The following is a 17473-nucleotide window of genomic DNA, read 5'->3' on the forward strand; positions in this document are numbered from 1 at the left end:
ATTTAGCTGGTGTAAACAGATGTAATGCACTGTGGTTTTAGTTTATTTAGCTCTCATCCCCCTTGAAAACTGATATAAATGAAATAAAACCAAACCAAAACCAAGAAACCAAACCCAAAACAAACTAACAAACCCAACACAATTTACGGTTACTTAGAGAGCCAGGGCTTTCTTCTGAGTAAAAATTTTCTCCTTCCCCTTCAGTTCAAAGAACCCTCAAAGTGTATTCCAACCATTTTGCCAAATATGGAAACAGGACCACTGGAAGACTTCAGAATAAACCTCCTTTCAGGAGTTAAAGAAAAACAAAATAATTTTACTAAGGAGATTATTTCAGTTTTCATCATGTTCAATTCTTTGTCCTCAGTGTGCCATGTACTCTAAATTTAATAAGCAGTTCATAGTTTTTCCTGCCAAGTTGTGAGTTTTAAAGTTCTGTCCACAGCTTCTAACACTATTTTTTCCTCATTATTTAGTCAAGTGCTATTTGGTGGATGTTATAAACCTTACTCTCTATGATTTTGGTCATTATTTGTAGAATAAACATCTGGAGGAAGTGAAAAGACAAGAAGAAGAGTTATTGGAGGCCCAGTCCATTCCACTACGAAACTATTTAATGAAGAATGTCATGCCAACACTTATGCAAGGGATAAATGAATGCTGTAGGATCAGGCCAGATGATCCAGTTGATTTTCTGGTAAAGTGATCACATTTATTTTCTTAAATATGTTTGAAAAAGCTTAATGAAAATATTCACACAGACCCAAAGAATCTCTGTTACCATAGGGTCTTAAATTTTTTTTCTCCACTATCATGATAACAATTAATTAACAGATAGCACCTGCAATTCTGGTGAGCAGTAATTATTGTGAAAACTAAAAACCCAGCAACTAGCCTACATGGGATCAGTTGATACTCTGTATCAAGTAAGGTCCAGCTTTGTTAAACAGTAACAGGACAAGAATCACTACCAGAATCCGTTTCTCTTTGGTGTGTGCACTCTGCAGGTCTTACGTACCCTGCCAATTCTGCTGTGACACAGAGACCTGCAGAAAAGGGGACATCACTTTACATCCTGTTTACACCCCTCTAGGCACAACAGAGCACTTTAATGATGAATGAAAGCTCTTCAGTAATTCCCTTCACAATACACAGATAAATGAATTAGTAAATCCTATGAGACATACATAGAATAATTCCAATTGCGAAGCACCTCAAGAAGCTGTCTAGTTCAACTTTCAGTTGAAAGTAGGTTCAGTGTTGCATTCAGACAAGAATTCAGATACTGTAAAGTGATTGCTGTACTGCTGTTCTTCCTGCACATCCTAAGAAACTTATTAACAAGCTATCAGTGCTTTAATGAAAAGAAACATTTTATTAACCAAGCAAAAGCTTAAAAGGAAAGCGTCAGTGTTGCGTGCCACTCTTAGGCACTAAGGAATGTTTAATTGTTTTAACCGTTTTGCTTACTGATGAGTGACAGCTACCTGTAGCTGTAGGAGCCTGAGGTTGTCCTTACTAACTGCATAACTTTTAAAGATGTGTATTATTTCCTCTTCTGGGTCCAGAAATCAGGCCCTAGGGTATTCCCTAGGATTTTCCATGGAGTGACAAATACTGTCATAAATAGTTCACTTCCTTCTCTTGCCCATGGCAGAGATGGGGTGACTGATACCAAGAGGGAGAATGAGGTGGATGGTATTTGGAATGTTATTTGTGGGGAAGAGGTTTCTCTGACATATCTGCCAGAAATGACATTTTAAAGCCATTTAATACTCTCTGCAATTTTGTTTAAAGTTATGTTATCTGCTATATTTTTGTTATTTGCTATACATTTTAAAACTGGAAACTTGAAAATAAGTGTAACTTTGAAACTCTTCTACTTATAGGCAGAATATCTCTTCAAGAACAGTCCTGATATGGAATGAGATAAACATTAAATCCTAACGGCTGTTGAAATTGTGAAGTAGAAAGGGAGAACATTCCTAATGCATTTTAAATAAACATACTTAAGTTTCTGAAATTATTTTTGTTTAAGCTTATTATGTAATCTCCATTTTTATTTCTCATACTTTATTACTATTTTGTATTGGGTTTTTAATATTTGTTCTACAAAAGTATCATTTACTGCACATACTAATATGCATCTGTATTTCATCTATCTATTTGAAACTGTGAACCATAAGAATCTGTTCTTTCTCCATAATTTTCTTCCTGGATTTTTTTCAGGTATACATTCTATTTAAGCAATATATTCTTGTCCTGATCCATAGAGGACGTAGGCAGCTAGTCTGAGAAAATCTTTTCTGGAAAAAAAAAAAAAATCACTTATAATGGGAACTAATAGAAGCAGCAAGCTCTCTTTTTCCCCCTCCCAGCTACCAAGAAGCAAAAAGTCACACAACATAGTCTTCTTGCACTGCACTGAAGACTGACTGGTAAACAGTTTCCCTACATAGGTATGTCACAAACCCTGGGTTTTTCTTTGGAATCAAACAAATGGGTGTAGTTCTTACTTAACTTTCATCATTCAATATTTGATACATGTTTTTAATAGAGTCTTGAAGAATCTAGACTTTCCAGCATGTGACTGCCATTCCCTTTTTCATTGACTTTGTATACCTTTCACAGAAACTGCCGATATTTATGCTGACTGAGCTGAAACTGATAACATATTTGGTATAAAACAAATACAGGATTCTCTCAAAACAGAAAGCAAGGACTGTTTGGGACAAGGGGGAAAAAAGAGGAAGAACTGGAAGAATGGTGATACAGAAACATTTTACACTTATTTTATCTATTACTTTTAGTATTAGAATTTTAGAAGTATTAATGCACGATGTGCTTATTCAGATGTATTAATATTTCTACAAACAGTCTTATTTCATCTGTTTTCACACAGTCAAGTTAGTGATGATAGCCAGGAACAGAGTTCAGAACCATCATATCTGACTCTAAAAAAACAGACTCTTTGGGGTCTAAATTTCCTATATGCTGCCAATCCAAGTTACCACTTATCTTATGAGGCAGTTGAAGATGAAATAATCAGTCATTTTAGAGAAATTTTTAGAGTCCTATTTTTCAGAGTAAAGATGAATTTTGAGCTAATTTGTAAAGTATGGGGTTTTTTTCTTTACAATTTTCTGAAATTGATGCTATTACAGGCAGAGCTTTCAAAAACAATTAGTAGAAAAGGATCTCTTTGCTTCGTGCGGGGCGTAAACCCCAAAATGAGCGCGCTGCAGGTAACAAAAGATAGGCACAGAGCTCGCTGTGCACCGGAACAGCGCGGGGGACCCAGGCGGGTGGCGCCGGGCCTGTGCGAGCCGGTTACAAACCCCGCCGTGCCTTCCCGGGGGGCTGCCGCTGGGGGCCGGCGCGCCCTCCACCCCCCGGCGACTCCCTGCAGGCAGCCAGCCAGCCGCTGGCCGGCGGCGGGAGCAGCCCGGAGCGGGCCGGTTTCAAGACCCTTTGGGCGGCTTGTCGGGGTAACGCGAGGGCGGTCTCGCCGCGTTTGTTTCCATGGCAATTAAAGTCCCCGCTTTCCCTCGCTCGGAACCCCCCGGTGCCCAGGCACACCGTCAGTTGCGCCGAATCCTTCCCGACGGCGCGGCGGCCCCGAGCCGGGTCCCCTCCGCGGCCGGCCCAGCTCCACCGCCCCTGCCGGGACGCTCCGGCCTCGCCCGGCATGAACCCGGCAGCGCCGGAGTCAGGCGCCGCCTCGCAGCCGTTAGCGCTTTGTTTTCAAACTCCGGCTCGCTCTCACGCCGGAACCACAGTCCCCAGGATGCCCTTCGGCCTCGCCGCCGTCTGAGCATGCGCGGGCGAGCTAGCGTGCGCTGCGTGCGGGGGTGGCCGCGCCACTGCGTCAGGCCCCCCCCGGTCTAGAACGTTGCTGTGGTAGCGTCTGGGCGCCATGTTAGAAGGCCGGAGGGGAAGAGGAAAGTGAAGCGGCGGCGGCCGGGTCTAGTGAACGGCTTTCTCCTCCCTCTAAGGCCTGACCCCGGCCCGTACCATGGTTGCGCTTCCCGCTTCCTGGCGGGACGAGTGACCGGTCCGGAGGCGGCAGTGGTGGGGGAGGACGAAGAAGAAGAGGAGGAGGAGGAGGGAGAAGGGGACGACGCGGTGGTGGTGGCGGCGGCGGCGGAGGAGGAGGAGGAGGAGGGGCCGGAGAGACGATGCCGTTGTAAGTTGGAAAGTGCTTTAAAGGCCTGTGTTTTGCCGGCCCTTACTCAGCGCTCTCCTCGTAGCGCCCCGTGCTCCCTGCCCGCTCGGGCCCTTTCTGCTGTCTCTTGCCCTTCCCCCTCTCGCCTGTCCCCCCTCCGGTCCTGGGCTCTTCCGGTGCCGCAGTGTGAGGAGCTGTGGATCCGCTGCTCTCCGCCCAGCCCGCGGAGAAGCTGCTTGCTTTCTTTTTTTGTCGTTCCCCCCCATCGCTATGAGCCCCGAAGGAGATGCTGATGTGGCTTTTATGTTGTTGTTGTCGTCCTCTCCTCCGCGATCTCATAGCGGCAAGCGAGAGGGGCCGGGCGGCCACGGCGTGGATGCCTGCCGTGGCCCTCCTCGACCCGCTGTTGAGTCGGGCCATATAAAGTGGCGAAGTGCCGCATATTTATCCCTTTCTCGCTCCAGCCGCGGAAGATGAAGCTCTTTTTCCTCTCAAGAGTCCCGGCAAAGCCTCCCCGCCAGTGGCCGAACGGTTTTTCCTCCTTCCGGGAGGAGGAGAGAGACAGGCGCTGGTTCTAATAGGCAACGCGACCCGAGCCGAGCCCGCTGTCCTTGCAAAATTCACCCGGTCCTCGGTGGCTCCGAAATGCCAAGCCGCTGAGGGGAGCTCGCCGCCGGCCCGTACAGGCAGCGCCCCCTGGCCGGCAGTAGCGGGCGGCGGCCCCTCGCACCACCCCCCCCACCCCCCCCCGCCATTCCGCCGTCGGGAGGCCGGTGGGCTTTCTCACTGAAAAAGTGGGCCTTGTGCTGTAACCCTGCTGGTAGTCATAAATAACGAAGTGGGACATAATTCCATCCCAGTTTCTTAGCCGATTTCCTTCACTCCACCCCTTGCCTTTTTTTTTCTTTTTTTTTCTTTTTTTTTTTCTCCCCTTGCTGACGTTTTGACGGCTCTGGATTGAGTCGACAAAACTTCCTGCCTCTCAGCTCTGTAGTCCTTAATGTTAGTATTTTATTATAAGTCGAGGGAACCAGCGATGGGTAGGTGGTCAAGTGGCTTTTAGGAATCAGACATGTTTATATGCTAGGTTTGTGGGTTTTTGGTTTGGATTTGGTGTTTGGGGTTTTTTCTGACCATTGAAGGAGAAATAGAAAGAATTTGAGATTATTCAATATTGTTTCACTATTATTATTTGGGATTATTCACTATTTTAAATGTGTACACTTTATGTGAAGAATAACCATGCTTACTTGTCATACTTGTTTTATTCAGTCTAAAATACTGCTAAATTAGTTGTGGGGTAGATAACAGGAGGCAAACTTACCTGAAAGCATTTATGGCAGGAAAAACACAGTGGGTGAATGCAGAAAGGAAAATGGTTGTGCCAAGTAGTTTCTACTGCTTGTATAATGAGATTGCAGTGTCTTTATAGATAAATTTTGCACATGTTCATTATGGCAATGAAAAATTACCAGAAACCAGCTTTGAAGTTGGCTAGGCTTTTTGGCCTCAGGAAAATGGGAGGGTGTTTATTCTGCCTAGTTTCAGTCTTAGTTTATTTTATTGTGACTACATAAATTCCAAATGCTTAATAACATTTTAAAGTTTGGGCTACTTCTATGAATTGTAATAATAGAAATCTTCAATTCTAACAGATTTGGAATGACTTGATCATTTTTCTTAATGTAGGTGTTTATGATATTTTAACTAGAAACTCTTAAATAACATTACATAGTTATATTTGCACTAATATCTTGGTATTTTCAGTATAAACATTACTTGGCAACTTCACTAATAGAGGAGGTTTATTTTAGTTAGGAAGAGCAAAGCTTTCTCAGATTCTGTCATTTGTATGTTTGGAGTCAATTGACTATATTATTCAGTCAAGACTTCAAAGTGAACATTGTAATGCTAGGAAGTTGTAATGCTAGTAATGTTGGTTGTTGAATTTATGAAGTGATACCTCTGACTTAAGCTCACCTTCTTTTTTTCTGTAAACTTAGGAAGCTCCTTTTCTGCATAATTCTTTCCAAAAGTACTTTTTTTTTTGTCCTGACCTTTCAAGACATCCTGTAAACCTCATTTCTTAGGATGATGTTTACAATTGACAGGCCTAGTCAGAGCTGATCTCCCATACAACTAGAGATTGTCAGTACTCTTTACTTGAAAAGCGTTAGTTCAGAGTTCTTAAGAAGCGTACAGCATTGTTCATACTGCACTGTGTGTGTATGTGTGCATATTTCTCTTTGCAGTATGGTACAAAACTATAAAAAGCAAATTATTTATGTACAAGGCACATCAGTAGTAAGGGAGAAAACTCGGGTTCTGATGATGCTGATAGCTGGCATTTGCAAAGCCTTTTAATGTTTAAAAAAATACTAAATTTATCCTTGGAACTTAAGTGACTTTGTTGCGATTCTCATTCATTTCTTGTGTGAAGAGATAGCAGCTGCATAAGGGAAAACTCTTCAACTTTCAATTTTTCACCTTCGTTTCTAACCAGCTTTTTTGATTATTTCCCCTAGTATAAAGATACATTTTAGTGAACTGTTAGGTACAGAATACTTGTTCCTGTGCATTATCTGAAATACAAGATGCTAGGGACAAATGAAGCTCGCTAAGCTGTTCCTATGTTTCAGTTGGGGCTAGGTTTTATGCAGAAAGGCTACTAACTCAGTGAAGCAGCAGCTATGTTTATTTGAATTGATGATGTAGTGTCTTTTTATGTAACCTGGGCCTTTGCGACTCTCCAAATAGAGAAATAGTACCATGAATTGTTTCTTGTGAAATTACTGATATTATTGCACTTCTTTGCTGAACTTCTGTAACTGTTGAAGTCATTGCAAAAGACTTTTTTTTTTTTAAACTAGAAGTGGAAAAGTGCATTAAGTCATATATCTGAACACTTTAAAGTGCTATAAGTGCTATAAATTTTAACTATTGTTGGTATTGGTAACTTCCTTATTAGAGTCTTGGAATGTCATTAATTTTATTTCAGTCTTTGTTGTAGACAGTCATTCTCACTTCTGAAGAGACTTTTTATATGTTTTCTGTCACTGAACTTTGGTGCAGACATACACAAAGTCATTGTTTTCTTGACTTTTAATTAGTGACTGTCAACTTGTGTTCCAGAAGAAGCACAACACTATATTTAAAAAGGCTCGTACTGATTGGGAGTGGATAAATAGTATGTTTCTGAACAGTGCGTGCTCAGGTTTTTATAGACTGTTATGGAAGGAATTAAATTATTCCTAACTTTGCAAAGCACAGGACCTACTTTAGAAGAACAGTCGCCTTAAAGTGATAGCTGTATTAATCAAGAAGAAATTAATATAAAAATCTATACTGAGGATTAATTTATTGTATGTAATACAGAGGAATGGGATGGCAAGTATACATGGTTTTGCAATAACTTTCAGTCTTCTAATGTGTCGTGATTTAACCCCAGTGGGTAACTAAGCACCACGTAGCTGCTTGCTCATCCTCTGCCCCACAGTGGGATGGGGAGGAGGATGAAAAAGAAGAAGAAAAACAACACAAACTTGTGGATTGAGATTAAGACAATTTAATAGGATAACAAAGGAAGAGAATAGTAATAATATATATAAAACAAGTGATGCACAAATGCAGTTGCTCACCACCTGCAAAAAAAAAAAGCCCTGATGCCCAGTCTGTTTCTCATCCCACATCCTGGCTAGCTTCCCCAGTTATATCTGGAGCATGACATCATGTGGTACGGAATATCCCTTTGGCCAGTCTGGATCACCTGTCCTGGCTGTGCTCTCCCAGTTTCTTGTGCACGTGGCAGGGTGTGGGAAGCTGAAAAGTCCTTGACTTAGGCTACCTAGCAACAACTTAAGACATCACTGTTATCAACATTACTCTCATACTAAATCAAAAACACAGTGCTATACCATCTACTAGAAAGAAAATGAACTATGTCCCAGCTGAAACCGGGACTTAATGTCATTCCAAAAAAAGACTGAATTTACACTTGTTGACATCGAGGTACTTCACAGAACTTGGAAACCCAGTTATTTTGGGCTGAGCAGATTTCACTGCTGAGACAAATAAATCTCTTACAGTGAAACGCTTCATGGGATTCCTAGTTCTTGGTTTGATATTCCTACTATCTTTTGATTCAACTGTACCGAATTTCTTAAATTGCTCCCTCTGGAGTTTTTTGTCTCCAGAATAGCATTAAACCTAATTTTTGGTTCAAGTGCTGCCTGCAGAGTTCAGTAGAAATTTCTTTTGGTTAAACTTGAGAAACTTCTGAAACTGTTGTTAATCAGAACGTTGTAGATGGGAGTGTGTTTGGACATGCTGCCTTCACTATTCTGTACAAATGGAAGAGCCAGTGAACTCGAGTTTGAGTCAAAGGTTAGCAGAATGTGTATGAATGTTCTTTCTTTTGCCATAGGTGAGTCTCTTCTTCCTTACCTCTGTTGGCTGTTATTGCTCCAATACCCATGTTCAAATCTGTTTCGGGTATCTTGAACATCTCATACTGACAGTTGAAAACTTAATTCGTGGTCTAAATGATCCAGCAATTTTCTGCTAGATATTAAAACTTTTGTTCAGGAAGGGCAACTGGATTGTCTTAACCATTTAAAACATATGTTCCCCAGTAACTAATTTGCACAGACGTTGTGAAAATTCCTGCCTAGATTTCTGAAATTTTGTGCAGAGTGATGGCATTAGCATTAAGACAGAAATTTTAATCTGAAACTGCCAAAGTCAGTCCTTGTTGGAGGAAGCTTTTAAAACAAGCAAACCAACCCCCCTCAAAACACTTCTTCTGAAATCTGACACAGTGGAGCTTGAGCTTTGTGAAGTTAGCTCCAACTGACTGACCAGATGGCATCATGACCAGTATTGCTTCAGGAATCTGTCTTGGATGTCTTATATCAGTAAATAAGAAAGACTGAATTTTACTGAGGTAATCAGTAGAGGCAAATAGAGAAGAGTGGATAGTCGTTGAGATTCCTTAAGTTGTGTATTGTATCTTGGTATCTGGAGGCAACACCGAATGAGCCAAAGGTCCTGACTGAAGTTAAAAGTTTAACATTCTGTGGGTTGTTGGCACTATTTTAAGACCCTTGAAAGCCCACAGTTTCTCTTGCTTTACCAGTGCTGGCCTTACTGTGCATGTCTGTCTGGACAAATTTAATCCTCAGCTGAGGTTTAGTGATGTATGAAAGGGGTTATGTGACTTCTAACAAAAGCAAGGCTTGGTGGCCAGAAACTGGAAGGGTTTTTTGCATGTGCTTGGCACATGTTTAGATGAGTTAGATCTTAACTATTCAAGATCTATTTCAGGGTGGATCAGAGATGACTTAAACTTATGCAGGATTCAAACTGTTATAACTTCTTAAAAATTATGGCATCTGTTTTTAAGATTTCAGTTGTTTGTGTTGTCTTTTATTTCTGTGAAGCATCCCAAATTTCATGAGTATGATGTTTAGATAATGTGGTGCTGATTGCAACTGTATTTTGTAATAAGAAGCATAAAATCTCAAATAACATGATAAAAATATTACCAGGAGAACTGAGGTAGATTACCAGAAACAAAGAGGAAAAAGTGCTTAGAACAGCAAGGGTTTTCAAGTGGGGGTAGAAAGAGGGTTAAATACAAAGCACGTTTGAAAAAGAAGTTCATGACAGGATTCTTGTTTCTTCTGAGGATGGAGAAAGGTTCCAGTGTTGTAAAAGAAAACAATAGTACAGTACTTCAAATTTGTATCTAACTCTTAGTTATGTATGGGGCAGTGTTACATAGATACACCTGTATTTGCTCTAAGTCTGTTTTCAGTTTATGTGACTGTGTGTTCAGGGTGTAACTTGATCTTTAAAAGATGAATTGGAAAGTTTTTCCCTTATCTCACAATGTTCCCCCCTCTACCTTACAGCAATGTGTAGTCACTTCTGTCTGAAGGAGTTTAAAGTTGTACAGCTCTGGAAACTGTAAAGCCTCTTACAAGCTTTATTTGATTTTTTTTTTTCCCCTTCCGCTTCTGCACTCTGTTGTAAAATGATTTTAGCAGTGACCATATTACCAGGGTCTGTTCTTTTTAATTCAGTAGTTATTGATAACAATATAAGAAGATACTGCTTATTGAAACTTGGGGTTCTGAAGAAAAAGTCATTTAGCTGTACTGCTGTCAGCTTAGTACAGACTAGAACTTTGTGTCTGATTGTGTTTTTATATGGGGGAAAAAGTACATGTGCATTTCTTGGATAGATTAGATTAATTCATATTTGAATGTGAAATATTGGGTCATAACAGTTTAGAATTAAACCACTATAGCTGTTCCCCTCTTTGTAAATGTTTTAAACTGTCAGCTTACACTCTTAAATTCAGGTCAAACTAGAGCAACAACAGTAGCATGCTAAATTTAACTCTACATAATTTTCTGCAACTTTATTTTATATTTACACTATTGACAGGTAGCTCATATAGCAGAGCGAGATCAAGATCTTTATGTGTATATGTGGTTGACTAGAAACAAATAAACAATCTGTATCTTAATTTTCTTTGTGATGTTAAGCAAGCCTTAAGCATGCTTTGAGTTGAGTGTCAGACCTTGACAAGGTCTGCCAAATCTGCCTCTGCTGTTGTCAAGATTGAGTAGCTGGGATGGGACTTTCTGTTGCTGTTTAATACTCTTTGATTTTTGTTAATACTTAACTTCAGTGACTAGCAGATTTGACATACTATCAAGGTATTGATAACTTCCGCCCCCAAGGCCTTAACTTCCCTAATCGTCTCAGGTAGAAGGTTAACATTGATACTTACCTGTCCTTTCTTTTTGAATAAATTTGGTAGTTTAAGGGATTCCAAAAGTGATGTATCATGACACATCACAGGCAAAAACTAGAATGTTTATGAGTCTTTTCAAGAGGGAAGCTGTTGGAGTAGAGTGTGATTTTCATTCATGTAGGAAAAAGTAAAAGATAAATCCAGGAGTATTGAACACTAGCATTTTCTGGCTAAAATGTAACATGAAAATACAACACTAAAGCTGGAAAAACAAGCACTTAAAGTTTAATTCTCAGTGATAATTTTCATTTAAAAAGCAGCTAGCAAATGCTTTATTTGAAGTTTCTTGGTTTCGTGGGGGGTGAGGAGAGGGTATACTTGTTTGTTTTATAGTAACTCATCACTTGCTGTCATTTAAATGAATGAACATGGGTTACCTAACATTAGTTAGTTTATTGCATCCTTAAATGAGTTTAACAAACTTTCTTGCCCAATACCACTTCTGTCATTTTACAAAGGCACTTTTTTGAGATCTTTTGGTGTGCTACAGAAACCTTAGAATAGCCTTCAGCAAGTGTGAACAGTTGAGATCAACTTACAGGTTATTTCCAGCTAAAAACATTTATCCTCTTCAGTACTAATAGATGTTAAGATATAAGCTTCATTGTATCTTCTGGAGCTGTAAAACCTTCTAGAAGGTAGCTGTGCTGAGAATTGTTACATACCATCCCAGGGAAGGTGTTTTTACTAACTCTTCAACCACGTGTGAAACACTTGTGTGGGAAGGTCCTGTGCTGTTGACATCCTTATTTCATTCTTATAAAATACATGAATATAAAAGCAGCAACTGTAAAAACTGTAACTGGTTTTGTGTAACAGTTTCCAAAGATGTACATTAGGTGATTGATTTAATAGGCTGTTTAAAGCTGTCATTTCAGCGAACAGTTTCAAAGCTCATTTTGTGCCCTGTGACCATGCTGTGATGGTCCTGTAGGTGTTGGAGATAGTACTGGTTTCAGCCATGTCAACATGGTGCACATTGTGCCGCCAGGGTTATGCTGTAAGCCAGATCAGGGAAGCAGTCTGATATTTGGTTGTTTTTTATGAATTTTGGGGGCAAGGTGAAGGATAATTTTTTAGTTATTAGTTCTCAAATTGGTGAAACATGGACCTGACAAGCAGGTGGAAGACAGAGGGCTCTGTCAGCATTACTGACTTCAGGAGTCTGCTTCACAGAATTTAGGTTTGAGTGACATTGAGGGTTTTTTGTTTGTTTGTTTTTTTAAATTTAGTAAAAGCATCTGCCAAGCTGTGTTTTGCCAGCCCTTTCAATGAAGTCTATCTGTTGAATTGGATACAGTTTCTAGTTATGGGTCAGTGAAAATCATCGTCAGACCATTAGGAAATTGTTACACAAAACTAAAATATTGATTGCTTTAGATTATGGCTTTAAAAACCTATAAAAATAAACTGCAAAATCTTAAATTAAAAAGCAAATTTATTTTTTTCAAATTAACAGTTTGTAAAAGGGGAGAAACTGTAGTTCAAATTTAACTGTTTGGTTTGTGGTAATGTAAAAATATTCATAATATCCAGGGGATGTTTATGTTGAGACTCTTTTGTTTTCTGACTGCTTTTTTTAGTAGCAACGAAGTGGCTGAAGCTACTATTTGTGTTGACATTCCTATTTTTTTTTTTAAAAAGATAAAAATTGTTTTAGTGGCTTCCTTTGTCCTTAATTCGAATTACAGTTTTATATAATTCATCTGGACACCTTTTTTTAAAATGTTTTCATTCACATCTGAAGTCCTAAGGTCTATATGATTTGATCAACTGCTACAAAATTCTTCATTAGGTGATTAAAACCTCTTAGCAGAAGGAAGCAATGTCAAATAATGTTCCCAGACATGCTTACTTGAGGGTTGATTTTTTTAATATACAATTTTTTTAGTATTTTTTCCTGTTTTGCCTTTTTTCTTCTCTTTAGCTAAAAAGCAAAAGGACAAATGTGCTAGAACTTGCTTTTTGAGAAACTTATATTGTAATTGAATTCTTGATTTAACATAAGTTATAGTATTTGGAATAGTTTCAAAATGGGTTTAACTTGTGGAAAACTATATTAGGTTTTGTTGATGCCCATCAATTTTAAGTTAAGATGGTCTTTTTTTAATACTTATTTCTCATGGAAATGAGGAATGAAATCCTGAGGAGATGATAACAGATTACGGAAGTAAAAGTGAAGTTTTTCACATGTAATATGTAGTTAGCCTGAAAAATTGCTTCTCATTTTGTGTGATGGAAATAGTATATAACAAGTATAAACATGGAGGACTGATAATACAGCCATATATAGGGGAATGTTATGCTTGCCAAGAATGGAACTTTCACATAAGTGGTCAGCTCGAATTTTTGATGTGGAGGATTGTCTCTTCCTTAGACTTAATGGGAGTTGAAGGACACCAAACTTATGATAAAGCTTTTGCCCTAGTAGAATGAACAATTAAATCCAGGAAAAAATATATATTAATGCATAGTCTGAATTAAAAATAATAGTTAGACATTTGATATTAAACAGTGTTACTTTATACCTTTGTAAAGGGAGAAATCTTATGGAGTGAGAATATAACTTAAATAATGCAGATGTAACACTACACAAGCTTTGCCTTAATTTCAGGTAATACTTCCTTTAATTGTTAAGACTTTTTGAATAGCTGTTGAAGTAATAGCAACATTTTCTGAAATGTGTATTTTGATGACAGTTTGTGGTTTTCTTGGCCTCTGAAAGGTTACTTAAGTAACAGGTTGGTTTCAGAAAAGAGGCTTTTCAGTATGATTAAAAACAATGATTTGTCATTTTAAAAAATCAAAGGTGGATCAATAATATTCATAATTTAGAGGAAAGTTTTATATCAATATAAAATGAGTATTTAATGCTGCAAGTAACCTTTAGAGCTTTTTAAATACAAATTTAAGTAGTGTATTTAAACCTGTGAAGTATATAATGAGCAAGACTAAGTGTTCTTAAAATTTGACTATCTTAAATGATAAAGTATGTAATTTATTCTACAATACTGAATATGTTTCAGGTTGTTTTTTTATGGCTACCTGTTGTTGTTGCTAGTATCAGTTCATGACTGCGTCCAGCTCTGGGGTCCCCAGTACAGGAGAGACATTGAGCTGTTTGGAGCGAGTCCAGAGGAGGCCACGAAGCTGATCAGAGGGATGGAGCACCTCTCCTGTGAGGACAGGCTGAGGGAGTTGGGATTGTTCAGCCTGGAGAAGAGAAGGCTCCAGGGAGATCTAATTGCGGCCTTCCAGTACCTGAAGGGGGCCTACAGGAAAGATGGTGAGGGACTGTTTATCAGGGAGTGTAGTGACAGGACAAGGGGTAATGGGTTTAAGCTGAAGGAGGGTTGATTTAGATCAGATGTTAGAAAGAAATTCTTTACTGTGAGGGTGGTGAGGTACTGGAACAGGTTGTCCAGAGAGGTTGTGGATGCTGGAAGTGTTTAAGACCAGGTTGGATGGGGCTTTGGGCAACGTGGTCTGGTGAAGGGTGTCCCTGTGCGCAGCAGGGGAGTTGGAACTAGATGATCTTTAAGGTCCCTTCCAACCCAAACCATTCTATGATTCTACACAATTTTTAACTACATAGGTATAGCATGCAGTAATCACTGAATTCAAGCACTTGTATGTTACATGGTACCAAGTTTAGTTTTGAAACACATAGAATTACTAGTCTCAAAGCTCAAACTGTTCTGAAAATAAGGCTGTATTTAAATGTGAATGTCACAAACAAATATATGCCCATGATGAAAAACTGCATGGCTGTTTTTATCCAGGATGCTTATCTAAGAAAACTGTTATTAGTTCTCACAGTATGATGATAACAACTTTGCTTTTGTGTTTCTGCTGAAGTTCTTTGGCGTGTTCTCCTCTACTTTCCTTCAACATTGAAATATGGGAAGTTGACTTAAGAGTATCATCCTTGTTCTTGAGATTTGGCTCTGGATCTATCTGTGTAGCTTGAAAAGTGCAAGGCAAGGATGCTATGAGGGCCTGTAGGTCCTTGCAGATTTAACCCATTGTGGTGGCTTAGGTTTGCTTTAGGCTTACTTTTCTGTTTAGAGAAATAATTACATAAAGTAAAATGTCACGTTAAGGAAACATGAGGTATGTGGATAGAGTACTGCTTGCGTCCATGGTACTTGGGGTAGGCAAAATTTAGCACAAATCTGATATTCTCCCCTCAGCCTCCTAATGAAGCAAGGCTGTATGTAGTAGTGCCAGCATGTATTGACCTGACATTGTTCATCTAACCATCCTGTTATGTTAGCCAGCAGAGAAGTCAGCTTAAAGCTAACTGTATGATGCTGATGGGCTCAAAATACATTAAAGCCTACTTATGTGAAAGTTTTGAGTGTGTGAAGTTAGCTGATGTAAAAGATCATGCCTCGTAGCAACTGGTAACCCTGCAATCAATATTTAGAGTTGGAGAATGATAATTCTATTGTTGTCCTTAATAACAGAGATTTAAGTCAAATTGATTTGGGATGTAAATGCTAACAGTGGGATTAACTTTATTTCCTTAGTATGTGTCTCTTGTAGGCTACTCTGATGAGAAAAAATAATTTAAAAAAAACTGTTTTGTTTTGTTTCTGTCAGTAACTTTATCTAATTGCCTTTATTAGTCCCGTTACAACCCAGGGATCACAAACACAGCAACTACAGAAGCATTATGGCATTACCTCACCTATCAGTTTAGCTGCCCCCAAGGAGTTTGACTGCATGCTTACCCAGAAATTAATTGAAACCCTAAAACCTTATGGTGTATTTGAAGAGGAAGAAGAACTGCAACGCAGGTGAGTAAATACTCACTATAGCAGTGGTTTTCTCCTATCTTGAGGGTCATGTAGTTGACTACTGAACCGCAAGCATGTTGTATGTTCTTTCAAATGCTTTCTTAAAAACCTAGTGGAATATTGTTTGATTTTTCTTACCTTAAGAGGAATACCTCAGAACACTTAAAGGAATTAAAATGACCTTTAAATTTCAGAGACTGGCTTACGTTTTTTCCCCTTCATAACTGTTTTGTTGTAGTGGCCCCTATAATTTTTTCCTTTATTAAGCTTTCTAGATTTTTTTTGCTTTCAGTACTGCTTCTCGCTGTTCTTTTAGGTGTATCTGGTTTGTGAATTAAGGTTTTACTTCAAAAGTGAGGAGAATTCATATATGTAAAATGTGTGTAGGCTTTTTTCTGAGCTTAAATTATTTGAACATCTTTAAAGGAGAAAAAATAGTGGGAATGTTGTAAGAGTGACTTTGTTTCAGAGTATGTGTGTGTATATATATAAAACAAGATCTGTAATTAGATCTGCAATGTTTCTGTAGTTGACTTAATGTGTAATGATGATCAGGGTCTTAAATACTACTAGTTTGGTTCATGACCTGTGATTCTGCTGTTTTATCAATAGGATTCTAATTTTGGGAAAATTAAATAACCTGGTAAAGGAATGGATACGGGAAATCAGTGAAAGCAAGGTATGGATTTATTTTACATGGAACTGCTCATACCAAGACTGCTGTAGGAAATTAATTTCAAAATATGTTCCCAGTCTAAATGGGATGAGTCTTAAATTTGGGGATCAAATTTGATTGAATTGGTAAAACAAATACTGTCTTTGTGTAGCTTCTTTTGCTCCAAGCAACATCACCCCTTCAAAGTAGAACCTTGTCAATGAAACAAACTGATAAATATTGTAAGAAGTCATGGTAGTCGTAATAGTAATTTTCAATTATTCCCTCTTCTCTCTAGGTAGAAATACATCTTGACTTTTTGTCAAAATACATATGTATAGTACTATGTTAATTATATGCTTAGATTGGCTTTATGAACCAGTGCTAGGTCTTAAAATCGACTTCTTGCAGCTTTATGACCTGTGGTCTTTTTCTTTAATGTCAGTCCTGTAATGTTATTTTTGTAGACTCTAGTAATTATAGTAGTGTTTTTGGCAGGTTATAGTCCCCTCAGCTCCTACACACACTTTTTAAAATAATTATAGACCTGCAAAAATATAAAGATGGAAGTGGCTTTTTTTTAGGGGTAAAAACCTAAATTCTTAAAGCTATTTTGCTTTGAGTATATTTAGGATTGTATTTCTTCTGCACACTTCTCTTGTTCATATATAAATTCCCATTTCATAAGATTATGGGTGGGGATGACCCTGGTGTATATATATGTTGATCCTTAAAACAGTGAGAGTATCTTGACTGAGGTAAGATTGGAAATTACTTAAGTCAATCCAATATACATGGCAAAATAATTAATTTTTTATTTCATTATTTCTTTTGCTGTAGGTCTTAATGTAGGCCTTCAGATTGTAAAGTTGCTTCTGTTATGAAAGGGTAACTGTCTTTGCCCACAGTACTGTGGATTCAAGAGGTTTTTGAAGATAAAAATATAAGAACTTCCGTAGATTTTAGTATTTAGTAGTATTTTAACATAAATACCTCTCCCAAAAACAGACTTTTATTTAAAGAATGGA

General features: G+C 38.7%; 2 protein-coding genes across 18 annotated transcripts in view; both read left to right on the top strand.

Moving 5' to 3' along the window:
* Positions 1-2023, top strand: part of AK7 (adenylate kinase 7) — a 29041-nt gene extending 27018 nt beyond the window's left edge. For all 5 annotated transcript variants that reach the window (XM_054828715.1, XM_054828716.1, XM_054828719.1 and 2 more), the window contains 2 exons: positions 539-697; positions 1890-2023. In XM_054828715.1, coding sequence (XP_054684690.1) covers positions 539-697; positions 1890-1928 — 198 coding nt within the window. In that variant the 3' untranslated portion in view covers positions 1929-2023. The remainder of the gene's footprint in view (positions 1-538; positions 698-1889) is intronic.
* A 1833-nt stretch (positions 2024-3856) lies between these two features.
* The window catches only part of PAPOLA (poly(A) polymerase alpha), a 47612-nt gene continuing 33995 nt past the window's right edge, over positions 3857-17473 (top strand). For 6 of the 13 annotated variants that reach the window (XM_054825874.1, XM_054825875.1, XM_054825877.1 and 3 more), the window contains exons 1-3: positions 3859-4186; positions 15620-15790; positions 16403-16469. In XM_054825874.1, the coding sequence (XP_054681849.1) occupies positions 4179-4186; positions 15620-15790; positions 16403-16469 (246 nt within the window). In that variant the 5' untranslated portion in view covers positions 3859-4178. Of the gene's footprint in view, positions 4187-15619; positions 15791-16402; positions 16470-17473 lie in introns of all 13 variants that reach the window. The other 7 variants (XM_054825876.1, XM_054825883.1, XM_054825881.1 and 4 more) reach the window with 4 other exon arrangements.

The sequence above is a fragment of the Grus americana genome, chromosome 5, assembly GCF_028858705.1.
Source record: "Grus americana isolate bGruAme1 chromosome 5, bGruAme1.mat, whole genome shotgun sequence".
Taxonomy (NCBI): Eukaryota; Metazoa; Chordata; class Aves; order Gruiformes; family Gruidae; genus Grus; species Grus americana.